Source organism: Haliaeetus leucocephalus, unplaced genomic scaffold, assembly GCF_000737465.1.
Source record: "Haliaeetus leucocephalus isolate CR32 unplaced genomic scaffold, Haliaeetus_leucocephalus-4.0 Scaffold395, whole genome shotgun sequence".
Classification (NCBI taxonomy): Eukaryota; Metazoa; Chordata; class Aves; order Accipitriformes; family Accipitridae; genus Haliaeetus; species Haliaeetus leucocephalus.
This window is the reverse complement of record NW_010972831.1, coordinates 3048331-3073557: the sequence shown is the minus strand read 5'-3', so window position 1 is coordinate 3073557 and position 25227 is coordinate 3048331. Positions and strand designations below refer to the sequence as shown.

At 37.9% G+C, this 25227-nt stretch overlaps 1 protein-coding gene across 2 annotated transcripts; it reads right to left on the bottom strand.

Annotated features, from left to right (window-relative positions):
- Positions 1–1595: 1595 nt before the first annotated feature.
- On the bottom strand, positions 1596–24957 carry TPST1 (tyrosylprotein sulfotransferase 1). Of its 2 annotated transcripts, XM_010573585.1 has the most exons (5): positions 24113–24957; positions 16831–17029; positions 6052–6102; positions 3099–3155; positions 1596–1723 (listed from the first exon to the last, which is right to left on the bottom strand). In XM_010573585.1, the coding sequence occupies exons 1-4, from the start codon at positions 24955–24957 to the stop codon at positions 3138–3140; spliced, it is 1113 nt and encodes a 370-aa protein (XP_010571887.1). In that variant the 3' UTR covers positions 1596–1723; positions 3099–3137. The 2 variants fall into 2 exon arrangements, with proteins under 2 accessions (XP_010571887.1, XP_010571886.1); XM_010573584.1 differs by lacking the exons at positions 1596–1723; positions 3099–3155 and adding an exon at positions 4106–4258.
- Positions 24958–25227: the final 270 nt, after the last annotated feature.

Genomic DNA, 25227 nt, shown 5'->3' with positions numbered 1-25227 from the left:
GGAGCGGGGAAGCGAGAGCGGCCGCCGCGCCCCGGCGTCACGTAGGGCCCATCCGGGTCCCGCGCGGGCGGGGCCGGGGACCGGGACTGTCCCCACACGGGGGGCGGCGGGAGCCTCCCCCCCCCGCACCGCTCACACAGCCGCGCCTGGGTCTTGGTTTGGGGTTTTTTTTCCTCATTTCTGCTCATCTGTGAGGGGAAATGCCTCATAACTCATCAGTTAATTACCCTTCCGTTAGTGAAACGCTTGTGCCGGCGCCTCGCTCTCCCTCCTCCACCGGGGGCGGGCAGCCGCCGCAGCCGGCCGGGGCCGGGGGGCCCGCCCGGCCCCTGCCGCCCCAGACAGCGGCGGCTCCGGCGTGATGAGCCGCCGGTGTCAGAGGCAGAGCGGCCGGCGGTTTCCAGGGAGAAAGCGAGGGGCAGCAGTTCCCGGTGGTGGCACTAGGGGATGCTCCGGGTTTACTTTTGCAAAAACAACTGTAGACTGGGTAAATCTGTACCAAACTGTCAAATTAACTTATCTGCTGAAGGTACTTAAACGTCGTTCATTTGCTGCTGGTTTTACAAATACACGTTAGCGGTCTCAAAATGGAGGTGCAACAACAAAAGGAACAGGAAAACCAAAACTGTTTCAAATCTTAAGAGGCAGAAGTTGTGCAAACAAGCATTTTAGCAAGAACTCTGCTCTTAAAATGGGTGGAGAAGGCTGAGGCTGCCTTCAGTTTGCCAAGAACCACCGACGTAAGTAGAAAATGAGACACAAAAACCATCCCCAAACCCCCTTACTTGAATAATCATGGTCTACGTTGACTGACAGATGCTCAAAGCTTTAGGATACAAGTTTCACAGCAGGAGTTTTCAGAAGCAGTTTCACCCCAGCGGCACCTGTCTGAACACAATTGCTTTTGAGGACCAAATTCAACAGGCTAAAAATTACCTACTTTTTAAAGTTACCTACTTTTTCCTGCAGTAAACAAATCTCACATTACTCTTTTATAGCTCTCAGTCAGTAGGATACTCTACTTTTTCCTCATCGCCCAGCTATTAAAAGCAAACAAAATGCATTCAATTGCAAATCTTAAGAGACCCAAGCCCAGGGCATTAGATCATGTCTTCTTAGTAATACGACAGTATCCTGAATTATTTAAATCTTAACTCTGAGGCAAACACATTCATTTAAATTAAAAAAAAAAAATCACATTTAAAGCATTTATTTTGAAAAATAAAATACAAAAGATCATTGAATTATAATTGTACATGTAATTTATCAACTTTTTTTTAAATAAAAGATATTTAACAATTTCCACATGTGAATAAAACCAAACAACTGATCCACCAAAAATCTTTTAGGACAAGCACAGACCACTCTTTTGAAAGCTTCATACATTTGAAACCAAACTGCTACAGGAAAAGCAAAAAATCTTTGAAGATGGAGTTTTGTAATTAAGACAGAATAACAATTTCAGAGACAGGCATTACTTTGCATTTTTTTTAAACCTTAAAAAAAATAGTTGTGCGAATGTAATACGGTTCTACATTAACATCAGTGATTTTTTTTTTTAAACAGGTTTACATGCACTCACAACAGCAAAATTTTGAACAAAAACAGTATGAAAGAAATGGGGGAGAAAATTCTGAAAAAAGCAGGCCATGAGCAGTACACCTCACTGATCTCAGTGCGACAGTCCTTTATAAGATCATTTCCATTGAAAAGGCAGCAGTCTCTTTTCTGAAGAAAAAGAAAAAAAAAGTTTGAGCTTTCAATGTAATACTCTGTTTTTATCCTTGACAACATTTTGTAATTACAAATAATGCATAATTAAGAGTAACCACTGTTATCTCAGTAGGTGAAAAGTCACTGTCAAGACTAACCACAGCCACCAAAAACTTTCCTGTAAGGAATGTGGCTGCCTTTTCCATCATTTATCATCAGAGTCACTTCTTGAAGCATATTCAGATGTACAAAAAATATATCTGAATTTCCACTTAATTCAAAATACTTGTGAAAGTGGACTGCATTTACATGCTGAAAGTGTCTCTTTCATTACAATGTACCAGTGGTAGTCACTGCTGGGAAGTTAACAATTTGGTTTCTCAGAAACTGGACAGCAGCTTTAGATATGTATTTAAAACTACAAAGAGGTAAGTGGCAAAATGAAGTAGATGTTTTAGTCATTTTAACATTGACTACATGAAAAGATTATGGTTTCTCTACTGATTTCAGAATGAAGGCCTGCAATTAATCTTTGGAAAACTTTTATATCTGTTATTTCTAATTGGTATGATGCTTTTGGCTATATTTAGGGCCACATAATAAATACCTACGCTGGGATATATGTGTGGCATGTTGCTTTTGCCTATATTTAAACTGGATACATTTTGCCACCTTTTGTTGTCAAGCTAGAACATTTGATAACACGGTTGACAAGTAGAAATCCTGGATTAATACAGTAAATCTTGCACCATTCATTTGTTAAGTGGTCTGGAATTTACTGAGTACCCTGCACAATCTTGCCATTGTTAATTCAACAACTAAAATGCAGTTTATTGAAAATACTGACTATGGGACATATTAAAAGCAAATTATACAAATCATCTTTAGCAGTTTCCTCATCTAGAAAGGGCAATTGATTTAAAAATGAAAGACAAAGACGATTACAAGTCATCTTTAAAATTTTACTATTTTGTTAAAACAGGGACCTGAATCTGTTGTGCAAGTATGCCCTAAGTACTGAGAGACACACAGATACTAAAATGAACAAGAAACTCTGCTAAAGAATGCCTGGATGAGTAGCGGTATAGTTTTATGCACTCGTTTCAGTTTCAAGCTCTAAAATAGTGCTGACAATCCTATAGCATAGCAAATACTGCAAATTGTGATGAGCCATGTAGAACTGCATTGTGGTTCTTAAAGCACATGAGCTATGTATGCTTTTGTAGCTCTTGCCACTAGGACTTACCTCAATGTGATTTTTACAGATTCTGAATCAAGATCCATATCTTCGTATTTTTCTTACCCAGAATCTTACATGGAGTTACATAAGTTTAAAAAAATCACCTTAACTAAATCAAGAGCAGCAAATGAGCAGGACTGTATGCTCTTATTACCTTCTGTGCAAGAAATATCCATTGTATCTTCTATTCCATAGGTTCAGTCTGTGAAGTAAATAATTAAAATGAAATTAGCTATTTTACATTAGAGGAAAAAAATAATTATCAGCACCAATGCTTGTACTCAAAACCATCTAGCTGTTTAGTTAGATTATGTTAATTTTCTCTTTAGTATAATACTAAAGGAGAACACTATCAGCGTCAACTCCAGCATCAGTTTTTATAGTTTAAGCAACATTCTCTATTTCACACAGCTTATTTTTGCTTTTTAGATGATCTTTCTTTCCTTTGGATAAATCTGCTCAGTTTGGTAAATGCTGTAATCATACCAAGCTAACTGTATAAATCCACCTGCTGAAATTTAGCAGAGTCCCATTTTGAAACCTCCCTATCATACAGATTGAAAGAGGACATTTACTAGTAACAGTGGACCAAGTTCTTTTGATGTATCATAAGACAATTCGAAAATACAAACAGCATAATTTAACTAACAGATACTTTAGGCAGATCAAGGATCACTGATTTTGCTAACACGCTATCTATACGCAGTGTGCTAAATTTTAAAGATAGCTCATCTCCCTGCATTTTCCAGAAATCCTTATCAGCAATATTTAATCTCCTTCTGTTCTGACACACCCTATGCTTGCAGCCATATATGCTCTAACTTTATCTGTAAGGTTGTAGATAATCTTGAAATAATCACAATAATTGCATTTGAAAGCATTAGAAATAACTACAGCACACTTTCTCAACACAATTTGCTGACGATAACTTTCAAGCAGCACACATTTAAATAGTTGTCTTGCCGTTAAGCTGCATAGACATTTTGGCCAGCAGTTGGGAGTGAACAATGCTGTGAGCAACAGCACATTTAGCTGCGTGGTGCCAGGTTCTTAATCGTTTTCTATTAGCTGAGCACAACTTGCAAAGCATGAGCACTAACTGTTCAAAGGGTGAGAGCAGGCAAACATCCAGTAAAAGAGCAAAGCCCACATTAGAGATCACACAAAGATTTATCAGAAAGATTTGGTGTCCACAGCAAAAAGTTACATTCTGAAAACATGAAACAGACACTACAGCTATTCGACTTTACTGATCCATGTTCATTTTATCTTGCCACGAGACTTCCTTTCTACTGTCTTCTTTGGCTGGAACAAAAGAAACCAATTTTCCTTTTTAATCAATGAATTTTTGTTTGAATGAACGGAGTAAGTCAAAATGCTTTGTTTGCCTGTGGTAGATTCTCCTGTGTATTCTTCAATCTCTACATCTAACAAAAGTCATAATCCAAGAGTCCTTTCCTAATATTGGGGATCCAAAGTCAAGAAAGCTTGTGCCCATTAGTGTTTTTTTCTTTTAAAAGTAAAGACATTGCAAATTATTTTGCTTTTGATAGGCTATTTACACTTACATTCTAAATAAGCTTCTGTACTGTATGTACCATTAAGGATGGGAAATTGAATAGAAATATAAAAGTAATGCAAGCAGAGATACACAATTCCAGAGGCAGAGTGCCCCTAAAAATCCTTCCTCTCACACTTCTGCAATGCTATACTTCTGTATATGCAGGAGGAATTAGGGGAATAAAAAAAAAAAAAGAAAGGAAAAGCCACCCCAAAACCAACCACCAAGTATTTTTCTACTTAGCTTTACTTGAACACATCCTGAGACAGTAACAGTGATGAGCTACTTCCTGTTTTTTTCTATCAAAGCACAGTGTAGAGAGCACTTTAGATGGCATTTAGACATTTGCCATCAATTATACAGCCTATAAAAATTGATATGAGCCTAGTTGAGCAGCTCTTACTGAAGAAAACAAACTCGATTGCTACATGTTCTACTTACTTCATATAAAATATTTCATTTAAGCAATAAAATAAAAATATTTTTGTTATTTCTCTGACAAAGATGAATCAAATTATTTGCTCCTTGCCTAGACTATCTGCTCTGATTTTTCATGGCTAGATTAGCAGACCTTAAATCTGCAAGGCTATAGAAGGGAGAATTAATTTCACTACACATTGAAGAGGAAAAAAACCCAAACAAACCACACAGAGAGAAGCCCTTTAAGCTACTGAAACTGAGCACTCCAACAGGCAGCTCCATGGAACAAGTCCATCTTGTCTTCTCTGTTGGCTTCAGGAGACACAGAATAGCTACCCAGCAGCAAGGGATGCCATCTTCCAAACTGAATTCCTATGTCCATGAACGGGCTAGTGGTTACAGCCCAAACTTTCCATCATGTCTACATGAGGAAAGGGCATGAGGTTAGAAGCATGCCTCCCACACATTCACATAGCTGGGGGGAAGGTATCACGAGATCCTGCAGTTTAAGAGAGCTCCATGATAAGGATTTTGCTTTTTCAGCTGCTATTGCAAAGGTTAGGTCCCTTAGGTAGCTGATGACAATTAACAGCATTTGAAGGGTACCAGATGATGAATTCTCAGTAAAATCTTAAGTTCAGTAGCTCACTTAATTATTAAATCAACACACCATCACTATCCATGGCTGAATTGTTTTTGTTTTGTCTGATACAGTAGTATTTCTTTTTAAAAATCTCTCATTACTTATCTCTGCTCTCTGTACTATACTTGCTTTACACCTTTCCATGCAAGGCAACAAAAGATAAAGCTTCTCTACAAATAACAAACTTTGCAGTTTGATCTACACAAAAGAGTGTCAAACTTTCCTTGAGTTTCATAGCAATATTCAGTCAGCTCAGGTTTACAAGCACCATATTAACACTGGCATTACACATGCTTGAGTGCAAGAGCACTGGAGGTTCAATCTCATGAACAAGCTATTCTCTTGTAATTTCAAGTGACCTGTTTTCTTACAATCAAACAGAAAATCAAACTTATGAAGAAGTGATTTATAAAGACAGGTTGCATACTAACTTGCCGTTACACCCACAAAAAGGAAACTAATCCAATACCTTACCTGTGGCACTTCTTTAAGGAAGTCAGGAAGCTGAAATTCACCTTTGTAGACCTGGAAAAACAAAAATAATATACTACTCAAAGCTAGCATTCACTACTGTTTGAAATGCTAAGGCGGGGGGGGAGTCTTTTGGGTTATTAGCATCCAGTAACGCTAAAACAGATCTACCTAAACTGAGCACAATCTATTTGTAATAGCAAGTTTCATTCACAAGGCTTGGTCATCTGAAGTAGTTCTACAGCTGTAGGCCCAGTCCCAGGCTTCCTCTGCACTCAACACTCTGACCTTGTTTGCACTAAAATGGTCAGACTATGTAACTCATATTACATTTCAGGCTTGCTCAGATTAATTAATTAAGTCCTGTACAATCCATTCACTATACTTTTAGAAAAAGATTTTTAACAGGATGATTAAATATGCCAGGAGTGGGTTGCTACAATATGTATTTTTGAAGTTTATATATAACAAATCTGTTGCTTCACGTTTTAGCACCTTCAATAAATTAAGTTCCCTTTAGGCTTAATTATAATTCACAATTAAAAGATCTTCCATTTAAAGTTTTTCAAAAGAGCTACCTGTCATGATCTCAGGGACTGTGTCAGAACAGATATACCAGCCAGGCAACAAACAACATTCAGTTCTCAAAACATTTATATTTTACAGTTAAGAAACTCAACAAATGTCACATAACACAACATTTTCTGATGTACATAATGAATACCGTGACAAAATATATATCATTCACACACGTGTCACACTGAACAATTGATCCCATCTTGCTATGCTGTCAAAGGTAAGTTCTGTTAGTTTTGATATAGTTCGAGACAATGCGACTACAATCAAGGTCTGAAAATGCTAACAACTTAGGTTTCAATACTGTTAAAATGGTCAACACTCAAGGAGTGTCAGCGTCTCCTCTATTTTACACATTATCTATCCCTTTATTCTACATACCTAGCTGGTGTAATTTTCAGGTAACAGAAAAGTTTACACATTTGCTTTAATCCTCAAAGATACACAGATACCATTATAATAGATACAGATATATTACTAGCAATTTTCCCCAAGTACTCTGTGTTAGACCCTGAGTCATTTAGCAAACATAATGTGTGAGATCAGACACCTAACTCCTTCTCCCACAGGCTGTAACCACACATCTAAAATCCCCAGCTCCTGGAGGGAGAACACAGGGTTGGAGAAGGCTTAAGTTTTCCTTTATGATTTTCATACCATTTATTCATTAATTTGCTTTTCATCTACAGAAATGTAAAACAAAAATAAAAATAAAAATAATCAGTGGGATAATCCTTTCCTATTTGGACTAGATCATCATTGTAGGTCCCTTCCAACTGGAATAGTCTATTCTGTACTAACAGACACATAGATTTAATAGCTTCGTATATGAGTACAGAAGAGCTCCACTTATTAGTAGGGCTGTCACAAAGTTACAGTCAGCAACTCTTATGATTATGAATTTCTAGAACAACTGTAGCCTCATTACCAGCCTCACTTCGTGAGTTTGTCTTTTCCACAATTTCCAGTCTTTCAGAGCATAATATTAATTCTGAAAGAACGCTGTTTGGAGAAAAAGCGAGCAATAAATATCCTCAAACATACCAACAGCCCCACCAAACAAGTGTTTGCACTGTCTGACCAATTAGGAAATAAATTGGCAACGTATTGTCTTCTTTCTAGAGGATACTTCTTAAAAGCTGTTTGCTTCTGAGATTAAACTGAAATACGTTCCAAAGGGCGGGGGGGGGAAGTATTCCGGGGTTTGGTTTGTTTTTTGCAAAAAGAATTCTACTTGAAGAGTTTTACCATCCTTTCTACTGAACCAAAAAGACCGAACGCCATAACGTCATCATGAGTTCTTTGCAGTCTTGTGTAGCTGTAATCACACAAAAATCAAAAGCTGCAAACCTACTTAGAAGTCCATAAAGCCATAAAATGGAAAATGGGCTACTCTAAAGCCTCGCTCAGAGATGCACTCCCTGGTTTGCAAATTGTGTCAAAGGAAGAAGATTCAGGAAGTCAAGGGCCGCTTATTAACAACATCCTTTTTCTCCGCTTCCCTATGAATAGATGATGAGCATATAAAGATGTACTCATTTTGTCAATATATTGCAGTGGCCTAGGACTGCAGCTGAGTCAGCTCAAAATTTCCTGCGTGTAAGACGCCTCACCCCACAACAGGCCTGCAGCATTAAACCATATGACTCATGTGGAGTGGACTTCAGAGCTGGCAGTTCTTATCACTCTATTGCTAGGCTAAACATATCCAAACAACAAAGCTTCACTAACCCCCAACATGAGAGTAGGAATTACTACACACATACATCACAGAATTCTGTTCCTTCCGATATTCCATGTTTTAGATAAAATAGAAAGGCTGAATCAAAATCACAGGCAGAGCTCTCATTTATATTCAGCCAGGAGGTACTGTCATTCCCATGGAAACCTTAATGAAAGCCACGCTGGTCAAAAATTCAGTGTGTGGCTTACTGGAGCCTAGATATACTATAAATATTTATAAATTAAGGAGGAGTATTTCATATTTTCAGCTTTTAACCAAGCCATTAAAATGCAGGCTGTGTTCTAGAGAGCAGAAAGGGAAGTTACCTATCAACAATATCATCACATCAAAAAACACTACAGAACAACTTAGACAAGGTTCACAAGAAAAAACAGTATCTTTTATTAGACTAGTGCTGATATTGGAAGAAACAGACAGGCTTCTTCAACTTTTCTGACAAACCACTACAGTCATTATCTGGGAATTCTTAAAAACAGTTAATACTGATGATGATCGCACGTTGTGACTGATTCAGAACCAGAGCGACCAAAACCACGTTTGTCTCTCTGGAAGTCGTCTTCTTTCCTTCTCCAGCAGTTATGACTTGGTCTAATTTTTATATTATATATCTGTATATGTATGTCTGCTCTAAAAACTTTACCATTGTAATGTCCTTTGTAGGAACAGCATTTACTCCTAGTAAGCATCTAATAGTGGATAGTCAAGGGTATTCATCCATCAGCAATATTAATAAAAAACAATTACACTAATGTCATAGCCTGGAAAAATAAAAAATGTTTCAGGGGCATTTGATATTATATGCATACAAAATATCACAATTTACAAAGGCAAATCGAACCAATGATAGGCCCAAGATTAGGTTTAACACACAAGTGTGCCTAATTTTGGTTCAGAACTGATGTTATCTAGAATGCTGGTTTTGTCAAGATTGAGACTGCATAGAAACTGGTTTAAAGTAGTTCCAAAACCAGTAAGTGGTCCCTTTTGAATCAAAACCCAGGGATTAACTGCAATCCAGAAATTCTAAAAACAATGACTCCATCTGCAGCCAAAAAAATTAAGAGGTTTCAGATTCAAAATTCTTTTCTGACCAATTTCTAAGTCTAAAACACATTATTCAGAGAGTGGCAGCAGAAAGGCAGACGCTGGACATTTGAATGATTTCCAGTCTAAGCAAGAATTCAGTAAAATTGAGCAGAAATGGTATTTACCATTTCTAAGGGAATTATTTTGCAAGTCCAAATGGATTTCCAAGGGGAGGGGGAATCTGAAGTCTGTGTCAGTTGGTTGTTCAGTGTTGGCACTATTCAAGCTGTTCTATTAAAAAAAAAAAAACGAAACACATTCTTATAGCCAAACTGAATGCATATTATTTGCAAAAAGAGCTCAGAAAACAAGTTTCACATCCAGTTGTCTGAGAAAACCCTTGTAAATAAAAAACCCTTATAAAAACACAAGGAAAACTTAACAGAAGTGTAACTCAAGTGTAACCTATAATTCATCTTTATAGAAGATTAAAGCACTCCTGTTCACCCACTTTCAAGCCTGGTTTTTGAGTCACATTGTATTTGGTCAGTTCCAGTACACAGAGATAATTTTTTGTCTAAAAGTTAGCCTGCAAGTATACTTGGGATTGGTAGATTTTTCAAAACATCAAAGTTGCAGAGTACAAGGCTATCGATGTTTAATTGTCAAATAAAATAAAAAAGGAACATTGGCGAACCCAGAACAGAGCCCCTTTCTAGAAACAATCCTTTTCTGCACAGTACATGGAGGTACCGTCATCTTGCTCTTTCAGACTTCCCTTAACTTTTAAGGCAGCTTACAAGGCTTATGCAATTCTTCACCTCTTCGTTGAAACTGCCAAGAAAGGGGACATCTGAGATGTAAATATTTACCTAGTAGGAACAACACAGAGAGCAAGGCTTTAGACAGACCTATGAATGTCTGCCAAAACACAGCTTGCAACCATACCCAATGTTGTATTTTGTTTGTGAATAACTCTGTATGCCTTACTAATCATGTATATGCATAGATGGTTTTTAAAAGGGAAAAAAAAAGAGGTATCGGCACCTCTGGAGAAAAAAAAAATGCAGTTAGGAATCCACACGCTGGAAGAAACACCCACTAAAGAGGGCATTAAAGGACACTGAGAAAGTCCGTGCTGTTGGTGGTCACAAGACAGATGAAATAAAAACCCCAATTTTTGTTTTAAATATCAGAGAAAATGCCCACAAAGCCAAATGCCTTTTTGCTTAACCAGTATAAGTAGAAATTCACAGCCTTGAACAGCCTGTCATTACAGCATAGCTCCACAATTACACATCTTTGACAGCACACATAATTATTCTCATGCATTAGTCTAAATATACTTTGCATCCTTTATCATAGATTGTTTCTGTCTTTAAAACCTCAAATACAAAGTCTTGAGATCATGATTGTCATGGACGTCTCGACTCTTAGCAGCAGCAGACATTTCCTCACAATTTAAAACAGGCATGAAACAGGAGTTAATAGAACTCTGTTTTTTCCTCTAGATGTTACTGCAGAAAATACCATCAACAGAACATAAAACAGAGATAGATAACAGCTTTCAGATGTGATTAGAAGAAACCACACATATTTAAACAGTCATGATGAAAACCATAGTTTTTTCTATAGAGTTCTGTATACTTCCGTGTCTCGATCTCTCCAGGGCAAGGAACGTAACTTTATGAAGAAGTTAAAAGAAATGACTGGAATATGTATTCCAAGCATACAAATTCATTTAGTGGGAAGTATGTGCCAAAGAAAATCTGATGTAATATGTTACAGATGTGAGAGGAAGCCACTTAGCCAATCATAACATAACAATAAGCCAGTTTCTGCTGGGCATAAGTCGGAGTCTTGCAGTTATGAGCTGTTCTCCACTTTCGGTATATTCTGTTAAACTGCTGACATACACTTTTACACAAACTCACAGTATTAGTAAGGACATACCAGACAGTCTTCTAACGTAGAGTGATTCTACTTTTGTAAATCATCACTGGGCTACCAGTTCAGACAGCTTAATTATTTGCATTTTCTGCATCATTTGCAGATGAAAACTCCTTTTAGTTACATGATGTTATTTTCCTTTATGTTCAGGATGTAGAATTTGTTAAAACTCTAGGAGGGGGGAAAGTAGTCAGTTCTGTATCTAAAAGGAAGGGACTCTTGCGATCATTATAACAACATGAACAGACCAGCCACAGACTTAGAAGAAAAACACAAAATAGCACAATTCTGCAGTCACTGAATAACTAAAGGTTGCCTCTTGAGGAGGTCACATGCAGAGATCTGCTCAACAGTGCAACACTATTCAGACCTGTTCTCTCTGCTCTGCATTCCCTTAACTGAGACAAGATAAAGTATCATAAAAGATAATATTGTCAAGCCTAACGTAAAACAGATAAACAAAAAGTTAATGGCTCTGTTATTGAAAACATCAGAAAAATCTGTTATAGTCATGTTAGATCTGCACTCCACCAGAGCACAGTCAGAGATGTCTTACTACATAACACCACATAGCACTTGGAGACCAACATTAAGAAGAGATGAAGTTAGCTTCATGCTCTGTTACTTCTTAAAACATAACCAGAACTAAGATGACAAAGTACAAACGCTGGTTGCATCTTACTATTTTTGTGCTGTGCTACAGGAGCACGGAAAACCAGCCTAACCATTTTCGTGTCCTAGGCAGGTAACATTAAAGTGAAAAATCCAAATTTAGCAGAGAGCATTGTTTTCCTTGCATTACCTACAAGCACATAGAATTCTAATTCAAGCACTACTTTAGCTTGTGAGAATCATTTTGTTTCCAGACTGAATAAAAAAAAATTATTTAACCTATACATATGTGAGTCACCAGCAGGGGGACAGAAAAGGAGAAAAGAGGAAAAAATAAAACAAGAATAAGATTTATCTGCTTAGAAAGCTTAAGGGAAGCTAATATTATGCACCACACTAGCCATTCCTTTCTATTTTTTCCAGTACTAGCCCTTGGTTTAGGCACCCTTACACTGTTAGTTCTTCCCTTTGGGACTAACAGCAGCAGCTTTGAAATTGCTGAACAGTATTTTCACTGGTAAGTCTAATTTCTAGTCTTTTCCAAGTGATAGATTTTGCTCAGTGCAGCGTAGTATAAATGCAGTTCTACAAGCAGCTTTTAAGCACATTTTAGAACAAAGACATCATGCAGTTTAAAGTTTGAAATCTTTTTAAACTATTGTCTAAAACTGGGCAACACACAGACTTCTAGTCATAAAACATTGACCTGTCTGCATTCAAGAGGCTTTGTAGCTATGGGTATGTTTTGCATCCTGACCAATTTTCATATTTTTATTCGTTATCTTTATGATTTTATTATTTTGTATATTCAGTATAAAACCGCTTTTAATGGTACAAAACAAGAACTCTCGGTAACAACAAGAACTAATTTGTTTGTTTTTTAACATATCTGATAGCAATGAACTAGATGACACAGTGTTGTTCCATCTTTAGGTGGAGCCAGAATCTCCCCTGCCAGTAATTTCACTGGTATTGGACTTCCACCCTGTTGTTGCAACTTCCACAATCAATTTAAGCCAGCATTACATAATCCCCACAAAACTGAAAAACTCCCCCCCTCAAAACCACACCTTCAAAATCAGTCCTTCCCCCCTACTATTGCTGTTTGCCAGACAGGGGCAGCTTCCTTCATCTTGTTGCCTCAAGCCTTCAAAAGACTGATTAACAAATAAGAAGGCGGTGACAGCTTAAAGCAAACAAACCTAAAATGTGGGAAGTGTGGTATGTTTGCTATTCAAGGACTGTTTATGTATACTCAAGGTAAAGCTTATCTAGTTTAAGACTCTGCTTACAATAGAGGATGCTTTGGGTAACAGTCAAGGCACCGGATAACGGACATTTCAGAGTCACGGACTTAGTAATTAAGGACATACATCCTCCTTCGCATTGAGAAATGAGGGGTTGGCAAGAGAAACAAAGACCCTGGTGTCCTCAGATGACACATGCCCATAGGAGGACAAAAGGAGGAGGGGTATTCTTCCCCAAAGGACCACCAAAGACCACCAAAGACCACGAGAGACCACTGCACAAGCGTAGAAGACTCTGGGATGACTGCTCAAGAGAACAACACGTCATGCTTGCTCAACTTAATGAATATGCAATAGTTAGGCAGAACACATGCATTAGATAGGCGTGATGTTTTAACTGTAGTGTATAAGTATGGACTCAAAACCTCAGTAGGTGTGGTCCATTTGTGGAAACCTTCCACCTTGCACCCTGCGCAGAACAAAGCAGTGTCTCCTCTCTAAACATACTTTGTGTGTTTTGGGAGTTACTTTCTGATCAGGTAATAATCTGCAGTGCTAGCTCACACCATTTTAAATGGACTAAGAAACCACAAGTAGCAAGAGTAGCAAGTGTCAGGTAATTCAACATTATTTCAAATTAGTCATTCTAAGGGGTTACTATACCAACATAGTACAGTTCAGCTTTAGAAGTCTAAACTTCCATCTGTTTTCAATAACTAAAATTCAAGTTCTGTGTTCAGTTTAAAGTTCTCAGACACTACAAATATAATAGAACAGCTTCCAAACACAAAGTGAAGCAATAAACGGTTATGTGCAAGATTTATATACATTCTTATTATGTACTGAAGAGTAACTTTGGAAAGATTTTATTTGGACAGCTTCATCTCCAACAATATACCCAGTACAAAACTCTGTGAAAGACTATCCCAGATGATGAAATTTTAAAGAGAGCAAGAACAAAAGTAGTGCTACAGTAATTTACAAAGTCACCAGCTAAGAGTATGCAGTAACACACTTAACTTGCCAAGTGCCAGTTCCTAAAGGCTGGAAAAATCTAGATCAAGAAATTTATTTATTTTAGTAAATGCCCTCTTCTCTAAGCTGCAGCAGCAAGATATAAATTAGCATAGGTTCACGGCAGAGAAGGGGAAACCCGCAGGGCAGCATATGCTATCCCTGATGGGAAAAAATAACACACCACAGTTCCTTCTCTCTCTCTCCTCCCCTGCACCCTACTTTCCCCAAACACCTTAAAGTGTTCTGAAATATCGGGCCCCCATCCCCAAATAAAAACAAAATAAAGCTGTGGGGAAAACAAATCAAAGCATTTTTCAGAAGTGAGTCAGCTCCCACTGATCACCAACCAGAATATTAGTTATTTCAAAACTTACTTGGTTTAAGGCCAAGCTCAGTGGCCAGCATTTTGACAATTTACTGTGGAAGATGCACAATGGCTAGGAAGACTGGCACTTCTAGAGAGGGTGATGAGCCTGCTGCCCTGAGAATTAGGTAACCTAAGCAGCAAACTGGTCTAGGAGTTGGGAAACCTTAAATCTTGAAACCCTAGGAAGTCAGAACATCAACGTTTCCATAGTCACAGAGAAAGACAGAGGACCCAATGGTCTGAGCAGGGATTTGCTGGGAACCAGCTGGGAGGAAACAAAGCAAAGTGACTGGGGAGGAATTCAACTCACTCAAATGCAAACTCAAACACTGATTTGAGCCATCGTTTTAAATAGCTCCTTGGGGTACACGACATTTTGAAAGCCTCACGTTTCTCCATTTTCAAAAGGAATATTGTAAGTTCTGAAGATTAGCCATTTTTATTCCTTTTGCTTTTCTGGATTTTAGCCTTAATTCAGGACATCTCCCTCATTTTATCTATACAAACCATACATTCCAAAGTAATTTTGCTAAAGAACAAATAACTAGGAAAAGATATACTGAGTACTACAATAAATAACAAAATTAAAATGCCATCTTGGGCTGCAAGTAAAACTATTAAATTAGAATAGCAGTCAAAATATTAACAAGTGTTCCATATGCTTCCAATATTTGGATCAGCTATTATACAGTAACCTCCAGTTTTTCACAGCTGTTTTTAACACTAGTAAACAAACTAATTATGCTTCAAAGGAAAGTTGTGAAAAAGCCTCAATACACTTGCGCCTTTTAAATTAGGCTTTAGTTTTTTTTAAAGGTATGCTTGTGACTTTATTACCTGAATTTGTCTTGCATTTTCAACTGAAATAGATTTCAAGAAGCCACTCAACAGTAAGCAACTGAAATCCATACAATTTTTACAACTCAGCTTGAGCTTGCCATGCACAGGTAGAAGCCTCAGAACAGTCACCATACTGTAAAAACTTATTTAAATTGTATCAGTAAGAGATAACCAACCTTAAATTATTGCACTACAATACAAATTTGGATCTGAGTCACTGTTTTATACTATGTATGGGTAGGCGCATGAGGATTTTGTTTTCAAGGGTCCGTGAAGTAGTATTGAACACTTTTTTTTTTTTTTTTAAAGGGGTTGAATGGAGTGCAGAAAAGTTAGTTTGTGAGCCTTTTAAAACAGTAATTACCAGGAAACCTATAAAATGCTAACCACTACCCCTACCAGAAAAGGTGGGTTACCTTCTCAATACTGAGCTAACAACTATTAAAATAGTCAACCTGCCATCCTTTAATATGTTGATCAACTGTTTAATGAAAGTTTCCCAGGGAGGACTTCTGAAAAGAAATAATGCAAAAATGTTTAGAGACTTCACAAAAAGCGATTTTTTTTCATTAGTATCTAGCCCATCAGCATACCAAACAGTTTTTTTTTTAATACCAGAAGGCTAGTGGAAGACAGTCTTTTTAAATTGTTCAATTCAATTTTTCCAATGATTGCTGCAGCAGCAAAAGTCACCTTCTTTTAATAAAGTATACATTCTCAAAAGAATAGAAGTAAAGAGTTAATTATTCTTATTTCAAACAATGGTGATGAGCTTTTCAATGGATACCTCCAGGGATAAACAGCTGTATAGCCTAACTACCCAAATTCCAACAACATTAAATTCAGACTAGAATCCTTAAGTTTACGTTAATCAGCACCAGACCTTCCTCCATCTTTTGTCTGTTCTACAAAGGACAGCAAAGAATTGGAAAATCTGACATTTTGATCATCTTGGGCCATTTTTCATGGGTCACTTCAAATTCTACCAAGTATTTAGGGTGCAATATTGCGGCAGAGCTTCTGCCAACCCTCATGTACAAAAAGCTGAGCTCATCAATCAAGTCTGATGCCCAGGCAAGAATGCTAGCTTTTTCCACTACTAACCAGTTCCCCAAGTATCTGGACAATTCTAAAGAGGTCCAGCTACACATACCACAGAACACAGCTCAAGCCTGGGGTTGGAGTAAAGGCAGATGAACCAAACTGAAGACAAACAGCAGGAGCCAGACTTTCAGTGCTCAAGGTCCCACAGAATCCTTCCTTCTTCCCCCCACGGCAAAACCCCCATATTGCTAAGTATCAAAAGGTGTTAGAAACAGACTTAAAAAAACCAAAACATAAGACTTTCCTGCTCATAGCTTACATCCATTTGGTCTATAATTAAACACACAAAAATGCCTTACCCTCCTTGTGTTTTCCACAACTTTTTGATCTGGCTTTCCATAATTTGGTGGATTGGCATATGGATCATAGCCCAGTTTTGCTAGCATGGGTGCAATCACAGGCATGTCTTGCAAAACATCAGCAGGTATCTTCCCAACCCACTTTGACAGTGCTTCCACATTGACTGGCTTGATTACTTGGTCAGTAGATCTTTCAACCCTGTGGAGGGAGAAAGAAAGGTTATATTTTGCATTCCAAACAATACTCGCTTCACTACCATTAAGACCTTTAGCTTATTTTGTTTGTTGGGGTTTTTTTTCCCCTCCTTTCTCTTTCCCTCTCAAAATTTCATCTTTCTACAGAGCTGATGGGAAGTGAAGTTTTACTCCATAAGGCTAAAATGAGAATAACTAGCACAACATTCATGCATGCTTTCTGGTTTAGGCTTTCACACGGAATGAACTGAAGCAAGTTCTTTACGTAAAGCCAGCAGTGAAAGCCAAAGAGCTGTTAGGTGAAAAGTATGCACACACCTACATGTAAAGCTGTTTTCCCACTGGCATATTCCTGCATTTGCTGCTTGTCTTAAATGCTCCTGAAGGCTGTATTCTAAATTAAAATCCATGTGCCATTTATTCCCCCCCCATACTGTGACTAAACTTTTTTTTTTTTTTGGTAAATAAAAGAGATACCTATGGAAATGACAGAAAGCTATAGACTGCAATAATATTTTTCATAACCATTCCTTTTACTGATTGAGTGTTTGGTCATTACACAGTTCTTAAAGGCAAGTGCATAATCATAGCAGTGTCATATGTACTGTATTTAGAAAATAGTTGATTTGTTGCTCATTTAATCAACAGTCCTAAAGTAATTTTCATTCTTGCACCCTAGTTTTATTGTGTGGTTTTGCTGTTGCTGTTTTTTTCCAAGGGAAGAAACCTGGTATCACTTTGTTTTCCCACATTCCTTTCCCACATTAGAGGACATAGAACTTCTTTATGTGTTTTCTTCCGAAACACACCAGCAGGACTCAGAACAGGCTGAATAATTTAAAACTCTGAGTTTTTACTCAGAGTAATTTAAAACTTTTTTCTGAACTCAGAAAGACTGCACATGCATTTTGCATGTCAAGGTTTATCTTTCTTTTAAGGCAGATTAAAAATCAGGTCTGTATATACAAGTTGCCTAAAGGAATATTTGTATCTGCATTGCAAGTAATACCATAAGGTATGCCACTGTATCAGTAGTTCCTGCTGGCTGGCTATACCTGCCTGCCTCAAACCTGACGCTAAGCATACAGCTGTCACATCCACTTGCAGCTATCACCCTTCCCAGGCCTTATTTACATCATAGAGCATTTTGATCTCAAAAAGCTCTACCACTCAGAAAACGAAATTGTTATACTTGAAAGTAACAGTACAACGTATAACACCAGTACCTCAGCTACACAAGATAAAGAATGAGAACACTGAGATTCAAATTAATTCTCAAGCAGCTAATTCTTCAGTTATATAGCAGGTAGAATATGAGAAAACATCTTCTGAGAAAAATAAATGGAAAATTCCTGATATACTCCCAACAGTTTCCAAGTCCAAAAGCCTGAACTAAAATAAAATTGCTCTCAAGACTGACATCAGTCAACTTACAAGAGGAACGAGTGTGATTCCAGTTATCTAATTAACCTCATGAGTCAAAGAGGCTGAAAAATTGTTGCACAGCAAACATTAAATCAGTAGCAAGAAGCATCCCATTCAGATGCACACTGAACTGTGCAATGAAAGCCTGAAATTATAAACTATGCATGCATGTCTGCCAGTCATTAACTCAATTTGATCTAAACACCAGTCTTTACCTTATTACTCTTTTTTACTTCTCATCATAGCTAAAATTCTTCCAGGAGAGAGGAAGGAAGTTAGTCATACAATGCTGGAAGGTCAGTAACTTCAAACACAATCAACAAAGACCAAACCAGACAGGGAAATGGTCACCCATGGGGAAACTGTCTTGGCAAGCAGGGCGTTCACAGATTGCTGTGGAAGCTGATGAGTAAGCACCTGACAAACAACAAACTGTAAGACAACCCCCAGAATTTTCAGCCTTACTCTCTTCAACCATATTCAGTAGTCCAAACTGAAGGCAGAACTCGGAATGGGATTTTGGGACCAGACAGCTGCAACCAAATTTCAGCCTTGCTGAAGGCTATTGGCCTGACATCACAAGTCTGTACAGCAAACTAAAAAGTCTGGGCATTGCCTTTTTGATACTTCTCATTAGAAGATGAGCATCTGACTTCACATCAAATTAGCAAGAAAATAGCTGTTAAGAGTTGAGTTTCAGAAGTTCAAAGTGGCAAGGCAGAGGACAAAGCACCACAACAGTCAGGAGTCCACAGAACCATGCTGGCTGGGACCCTCAATAAAAATTTATCACTAGGTGTTTGAAAAGTATAAGATTTACAGTCCTCTCCCTCTCAGACAGAGCCAGCCAAGCCCCAAATCCCTTCACCAAAACTGCAGATTGATTTGACCATTTAAAATAAGGGTGATACTGTGAGAACCAGGTAATAGGCTTGGCTAATAGCTTATTGGAACCCCAAAACAATGGGTCCTATATATCAATTAGGACCTAAATTAGTACACATATGGATATCTCATCCTGTTGTAAAAGCACATTTAAAGTGTGTATGTTTTGCCCCACTGTCATTTTAGTCTGGTCACAAGTGCAACATGAAACATTTCCTGGTGATTAATGGCTGGCAAGAGATAAGCAGGGGACTACATGTAGCCGCTCCTAGGCACCAATTAAAAAATGTACTCTACCACATTTGGTCTTCTGTTTCAATACTTTTCTGTCCTTTCAGTTAAGGTGGAAAGAAAAGTAAAACACAATTCGTGGGAAAGATTCTTCAGACCAAAGAACATCTGAAGAGTGTGGGGGAAGACAGATTGGGGACAGGAGGAAAGAAACACCCAAAAAAACAGACAGAGCAAAACAAGGAAACATACCAAGTCTTGGCAAATTTGATTATGTACACATATGGCAAATGCTGCCTGGTCAGTGCTTCCAGGCTCCACTGCAAAACCACAGGAACAGTTTCAGCTTTGAAAGCAGCTGGTAGCACGGAACACAGGACTAACCCCAAATACTTCTACATCTGTACTAGAACCAAATGAAAGGTATGTATTAAAAATAGTATATTCTGAAGTACTTTTGCCTAGACAGCTATTTTCATAATAAGCCTAATAAAAATTGCTATAAAAGGGTTGACATTTCTTTGCATCAGTGGTGACCACAGCTGTTTGCAGTTAGGAGGCAAATGCCAGAGCTATATTAACAATACTAGTTACAGCATGTAGTCCAGCCATAATACATTCCTTGAACAGCCACGTTGGCAATTACTTCAAACCACAGAACGTTTCCCACTACTCCAAATGCTGCGGTGCACACCCTTAAAACCTTTGCAGTGTTTCTCCTTGCAGCTGGATAAAAACCAAAATAAGGGGCAAAAATACTAAGTAAAATAGAACAACAGTGAGGCTAGGCCTGCATGAGCAACAGAAAAAGCAGGGATTACTAAGCAAATGCAGTAGAAGAGAGTAAGGCAGTCAACAGTTACCTCAAATCAAGTAGCCAGGGGAACAGACAAAGTCAGAATCTTAAATACAGACTGTCTAGTATCTAATCTTGCTAGTAACAGACTATTGCATAAGAGTTTCTGAGTCTGGAATAAGAGAAAAAGGGAATCAGCTCGCTGCCTGAAGAATTCTGCCAGCCATTGGGTGGCTAGCTCATCTCTGGAAGAGAAACAGCCTGCACTCACAATTTAACTCCATATACAACTGAAAATAAAACACCTTACACTGACCTAGAGTTTCATTCATCTGATACAGATTTCATTTGACATAGTTAACTTTTATTTCAGATGAGTTAAAAATATAAACATTTGCTTTCTGTCACCAGGTAGTAACATCATTATAAAGATCTTTTAGTGATACCACGATCTCTTTCTTAAAGTGTTTTAAAATATTTCAAGACAACAAACTCATGTCAGATTTCTTTTCAAAAACCCTTCAACAGTTAAAACACATCCAAACATCTGATGTTGGACCTGACCTGAGCAGGCATCATGCCTCTGAAGTAGATGCTGAGACTGTCTGAAAGATCTGAAAGTCTTAATGGTGAGTGGAAGATGACTAAGACAGGTTTCTCTGTGCATTTACTTAAGTCTTTACACAGTATCACAGCCTTTGCAGATTTATAATAGTAGTTCATTCTTTGACTTCAGAGGTTTTTATACCCTACCTAATACCTTGCAGACAAATGGGGAAATAATTTTATCTAGATCTTCATACTCTCCCTACTATGCTACAGAGGCTAGGCCCATGCGTTGGTAACTTTTAAATGCATGTCACATTTCAATACAAATTATTTGGTACCTGTGATCTCCTCCTGCCAGTAAAAACTGTAATATAATTTAAGTGTTTTCATTTTAATATACTATTATGAAACAGCCTGAAGCACTTGGTACCAGGCATGTGGTAAATTAAAGCTCTGTGAGAAGAGAGAGTTGCAAGACAGCAGCATTTTGAATTTCCTTAGATTATCTCTGAAGTGATCTTCAGCACTATCCTTTGGAAAGTCAGGTGGGAAAAACCTACTAATCAGAATATGGAGCTCCACTGCTCCACTCTGTTATTACAGCTGAAAGACGACAGTATTCACACTGCGAAGTAAACAGCACTCTTCAGTAAGCCCAAAGAGAAATTCTAGGTCATAAGACAACAACATTGGTTAGAACCTGACCCAGAATGTAACAGCCACGCACACCCAGGGGCCATAAGGAATTTTGCTGCAGCTGAGAACAAGCTAAATGCAACTTGATAGAAGGAAAAGTAAGTCTAATGCAAAGTATATTTTGTTCAGCTGTCAGAATTTGATAAGCTGTGGCAGACTCTAAAGTTCTCAGTAAACTGAGCATCTTTTAAAGAGTAATTTTTCTGGGCAGTTACCCCCTGGTCTGGGCAAGAACCCCCTAAACAGGCAGCTGTCCCTGTCCACAGCACTCTGCTGCACACGAGAGGGCAGTGAGGAGCCAGGGATGCCAAAAGCAGGTTTTAACTGGTACAAGGAAATCAAATTCACCTGCACAATTTCAATTAGTATGATATAAATACATAAAACAGACATCTAAGAGAATTTCATATTCACTGTTTTTTCTGCAGCCCTTGAAAGACTGAGTCACTGAAATCATTATCAAATTATAAAGGTCTCTTGCAACTGAAAAACAAATGTCACCACCTATTTCAAGGGTATTTGATTAGATAAAAAACACCACAGACAAAACACTAATAACTTGTTCTTTTTCCACTATTGCCACAGCCTTCTGAAATAATAAATTACTTTCACATATCATCTCATGAGAGGTAATAAAAGCATAAAGAATTCTGTGAATGGATTGAATTGAGGGTGACATGAACACTTTCACACTCGTTTGTCTTAAATCTGAAAGTTTGATTCAAAAATAAACATGAAGCCACTTTTTACTTTCAACAATCCATTTGCTTCATTTTTAGAGACATGAACAAGTATTTTCAACTCCTCACATCCCATTCTACCAGATTTATCAAGAAATATTACTTGAAACTGTATGAATTCAGTAAGGCTACCAAGTTTTATATTATAGAGGTCCATTAATTTTTAAAAATGCTAATCTGGAACCTGTAAGGTAGTAGTATTTTACTAGAAATGGCATTATGCATAGTTATTTTTACAGGACACTTAACAGAACTTGACAACCACCTATTTATATCAGTAAAAGTAAGCTTACTCTCCCCCTCAGCTGTCACCGAGAAGCAGTAACATGATACAGGTAACTGAAGAGAAGTTCACATGCAGATACAGCTTGCAGAGACATATGACAGTACACTGCTTCAGGTTAACATTATCAGAAGGCTTCATTCTGCTAACGAACAATACTGCAGAAAAAAGGGTTGAGATGCTTTCCTGATAGCTCTGCAAACACAGTGATGGTGGCTGCGTTTCTTCAGTGGGAATGGTGATGCGAAACCTCCAGATTGTAAATGTATAACCATTATCTGAGTTTTAAGTTCTTTGTAGCTGCTGACTAATAATTCTATTATTTGCTTTAAATCGCATTCCCCTACAATATATTAGAAAATCCACAGAGTCACTTCCCTAGCATTAAATAAACAAAATCTCTCAATTTTTATTTCTCAAAACTGTAGTTTTAAAAAAATGGAATCACTCTGTATTCAACAGTTTGACATGGTTCTACTCAGCCCACGCTGCTTGCTGTGCAAGGTGCCTCTGTTACTCAGAAGCACCTGGCCAGTGATGAATATTCACGAAACAGAAGCCAAGGAATTTAACCGGGCATGCCTTGCTGCTGGAATAGGGCTTTTTGATCAATATTTTAGAAACGCAAACAAGACAATCTGGTAGACATATCTGCCATAGCAAAAATAAGAAGAGAGATTCAAACATTTACACCTTTCCCCCTCAATGTAAAGACTAGCCAGCTTCCATATTTCAGTTGTTCAGCTGTAAATAGCAGCAAAGAAACCAAATAGAGTAGTTTAACTGGAGAATTAACTTTTTTTTTCCCCCCTTCACAATACCTATCTAGGTTTTCTAAGCAGAGCTGGATTTTGGTTTCTGAAAGTAGCTAATCAGGTGCACAGATGGCACAACAGAATACCAAGAGATTTGCTTACAAGAAGATTAATTTTATTCAAAATGCTTGTCCTTTTAGGAGCACATGCCAACAGAAAAGCACGCCAGTTCTGCTTTCTATTTTATTGGAACAGTTTCTCAAGTTTCCTGGAAGAGTATGTTCTTGGCAAATGTAACTCTTGCATTTACAACAATGCTTAAGTTCCTGAAATCAAACGGGTGATCTTGCTAGGATGAATAACACCAGTCTAGATAAAACAGTCCAGCATTATTTTGGGGCACAGAGAAAAGCAAAGCTATATTAGAAGTAAGGCTGATAGTAGACATCCAAATTCAAGTTAGACTGATAATTAATTAAAAGTTCATTCATATGCTCCATACACATATGTTAGCAGGACAATTGTTTAGCAGGAGCAATCTCTGATTGCAAATTGTTAGTTAACAATGATTCTTATTCTCCAGGTAATATGCATCATAAATCAGCTTCCTGAGACATCATTAGCTACTTAAAAACTGAAACCAAGTTATGACTGGTCTTTTATGTGCAAAATGTACTATTTTACCTCTTAGAACAATACAAAGTAAAGGAGGAACACTCATACTCACTTTGAAAGAGAAACACCCCCTGCTTTTCCAATCATTTCTTCATGGTGCAGCACTGCTTGGTTCCACGGGATGCGAAGAAACTTTAAGAGAGTTCTCATCCATCTTTCAGGATGCAATACGAGTTGTTCGTAATGTACCAGCATACACCTTTCAAAACCAACCTCCATGCACTGGTTATACATAGTTTCTATAGCACGATTCCACTTGGTCAAGCAGTCCCTGTAGCTGTTAAGGTCAAATCCAGCTATTGTGACTTTTCTAGATATCATGGAATGCACAGATGCACGACCATCCCGTACCATTAGAAGAAATTTGGCATTGGGGAAAATTCTAGCAAGATAAGTTAAGGATTTTAAAGCAAAAGGATCTTTGTTACACAAATATGGAGCAGGCTCCCCATGCTTCACAATGATTTCCAATAAAAACGCTTGCATGGCTGAGTCTAGAACCTCATCTGTGACTCCAGCTTCATCCAGTCGGATCTTCTCTTTGCTTGATCTAGCCCACATCTGCTTAACTGCCAGAATTCGCGGGATTACCCTTGTCTCTTCTCCACATCGAATATCCGGATGGGCATCAAGCATGGCACGCATTAAGGTAGTGCCACTTCGAGGTACTCCTCCAATAAATATTAAAGGCATGTCTTTGTTGTAAGCAAAGGTTTTGTTTGCATTTACACTGGAAGCAGTTCTTACTGTGCTTCTCACATTTTCCATCCTCACAGGCTGGCTGCGTTCTTCTATTCGATGGTGACACTCCATAGCGTGTTGGCCCAAATAAAACACTGTCACTGAACTGATCACCAGACATGCCAATAGCAAGTTCTGTTTGAGTTTTCCAACCATTTTGATAAAGACTGTCACTTCAAAATAAAGAGACCTTCTATTTCAAATTATCTTCTAGTTCACATGCCATGGGAAACCTAATCCAAAATAAATTAAAGTCTGGCGAGGAGGGGAAAAAAAATTAAAAAAATTTAGAACTTTAAGAACTACTACGATAAATCAACAACAGAAATACCTGACAGCATTCAATAAAACTATTATCTCCTGGTGTTGCGTTAAGACCAGTAAATGCAAATTCTAAACACGATCATCTCATAATGAAAAGCCTTT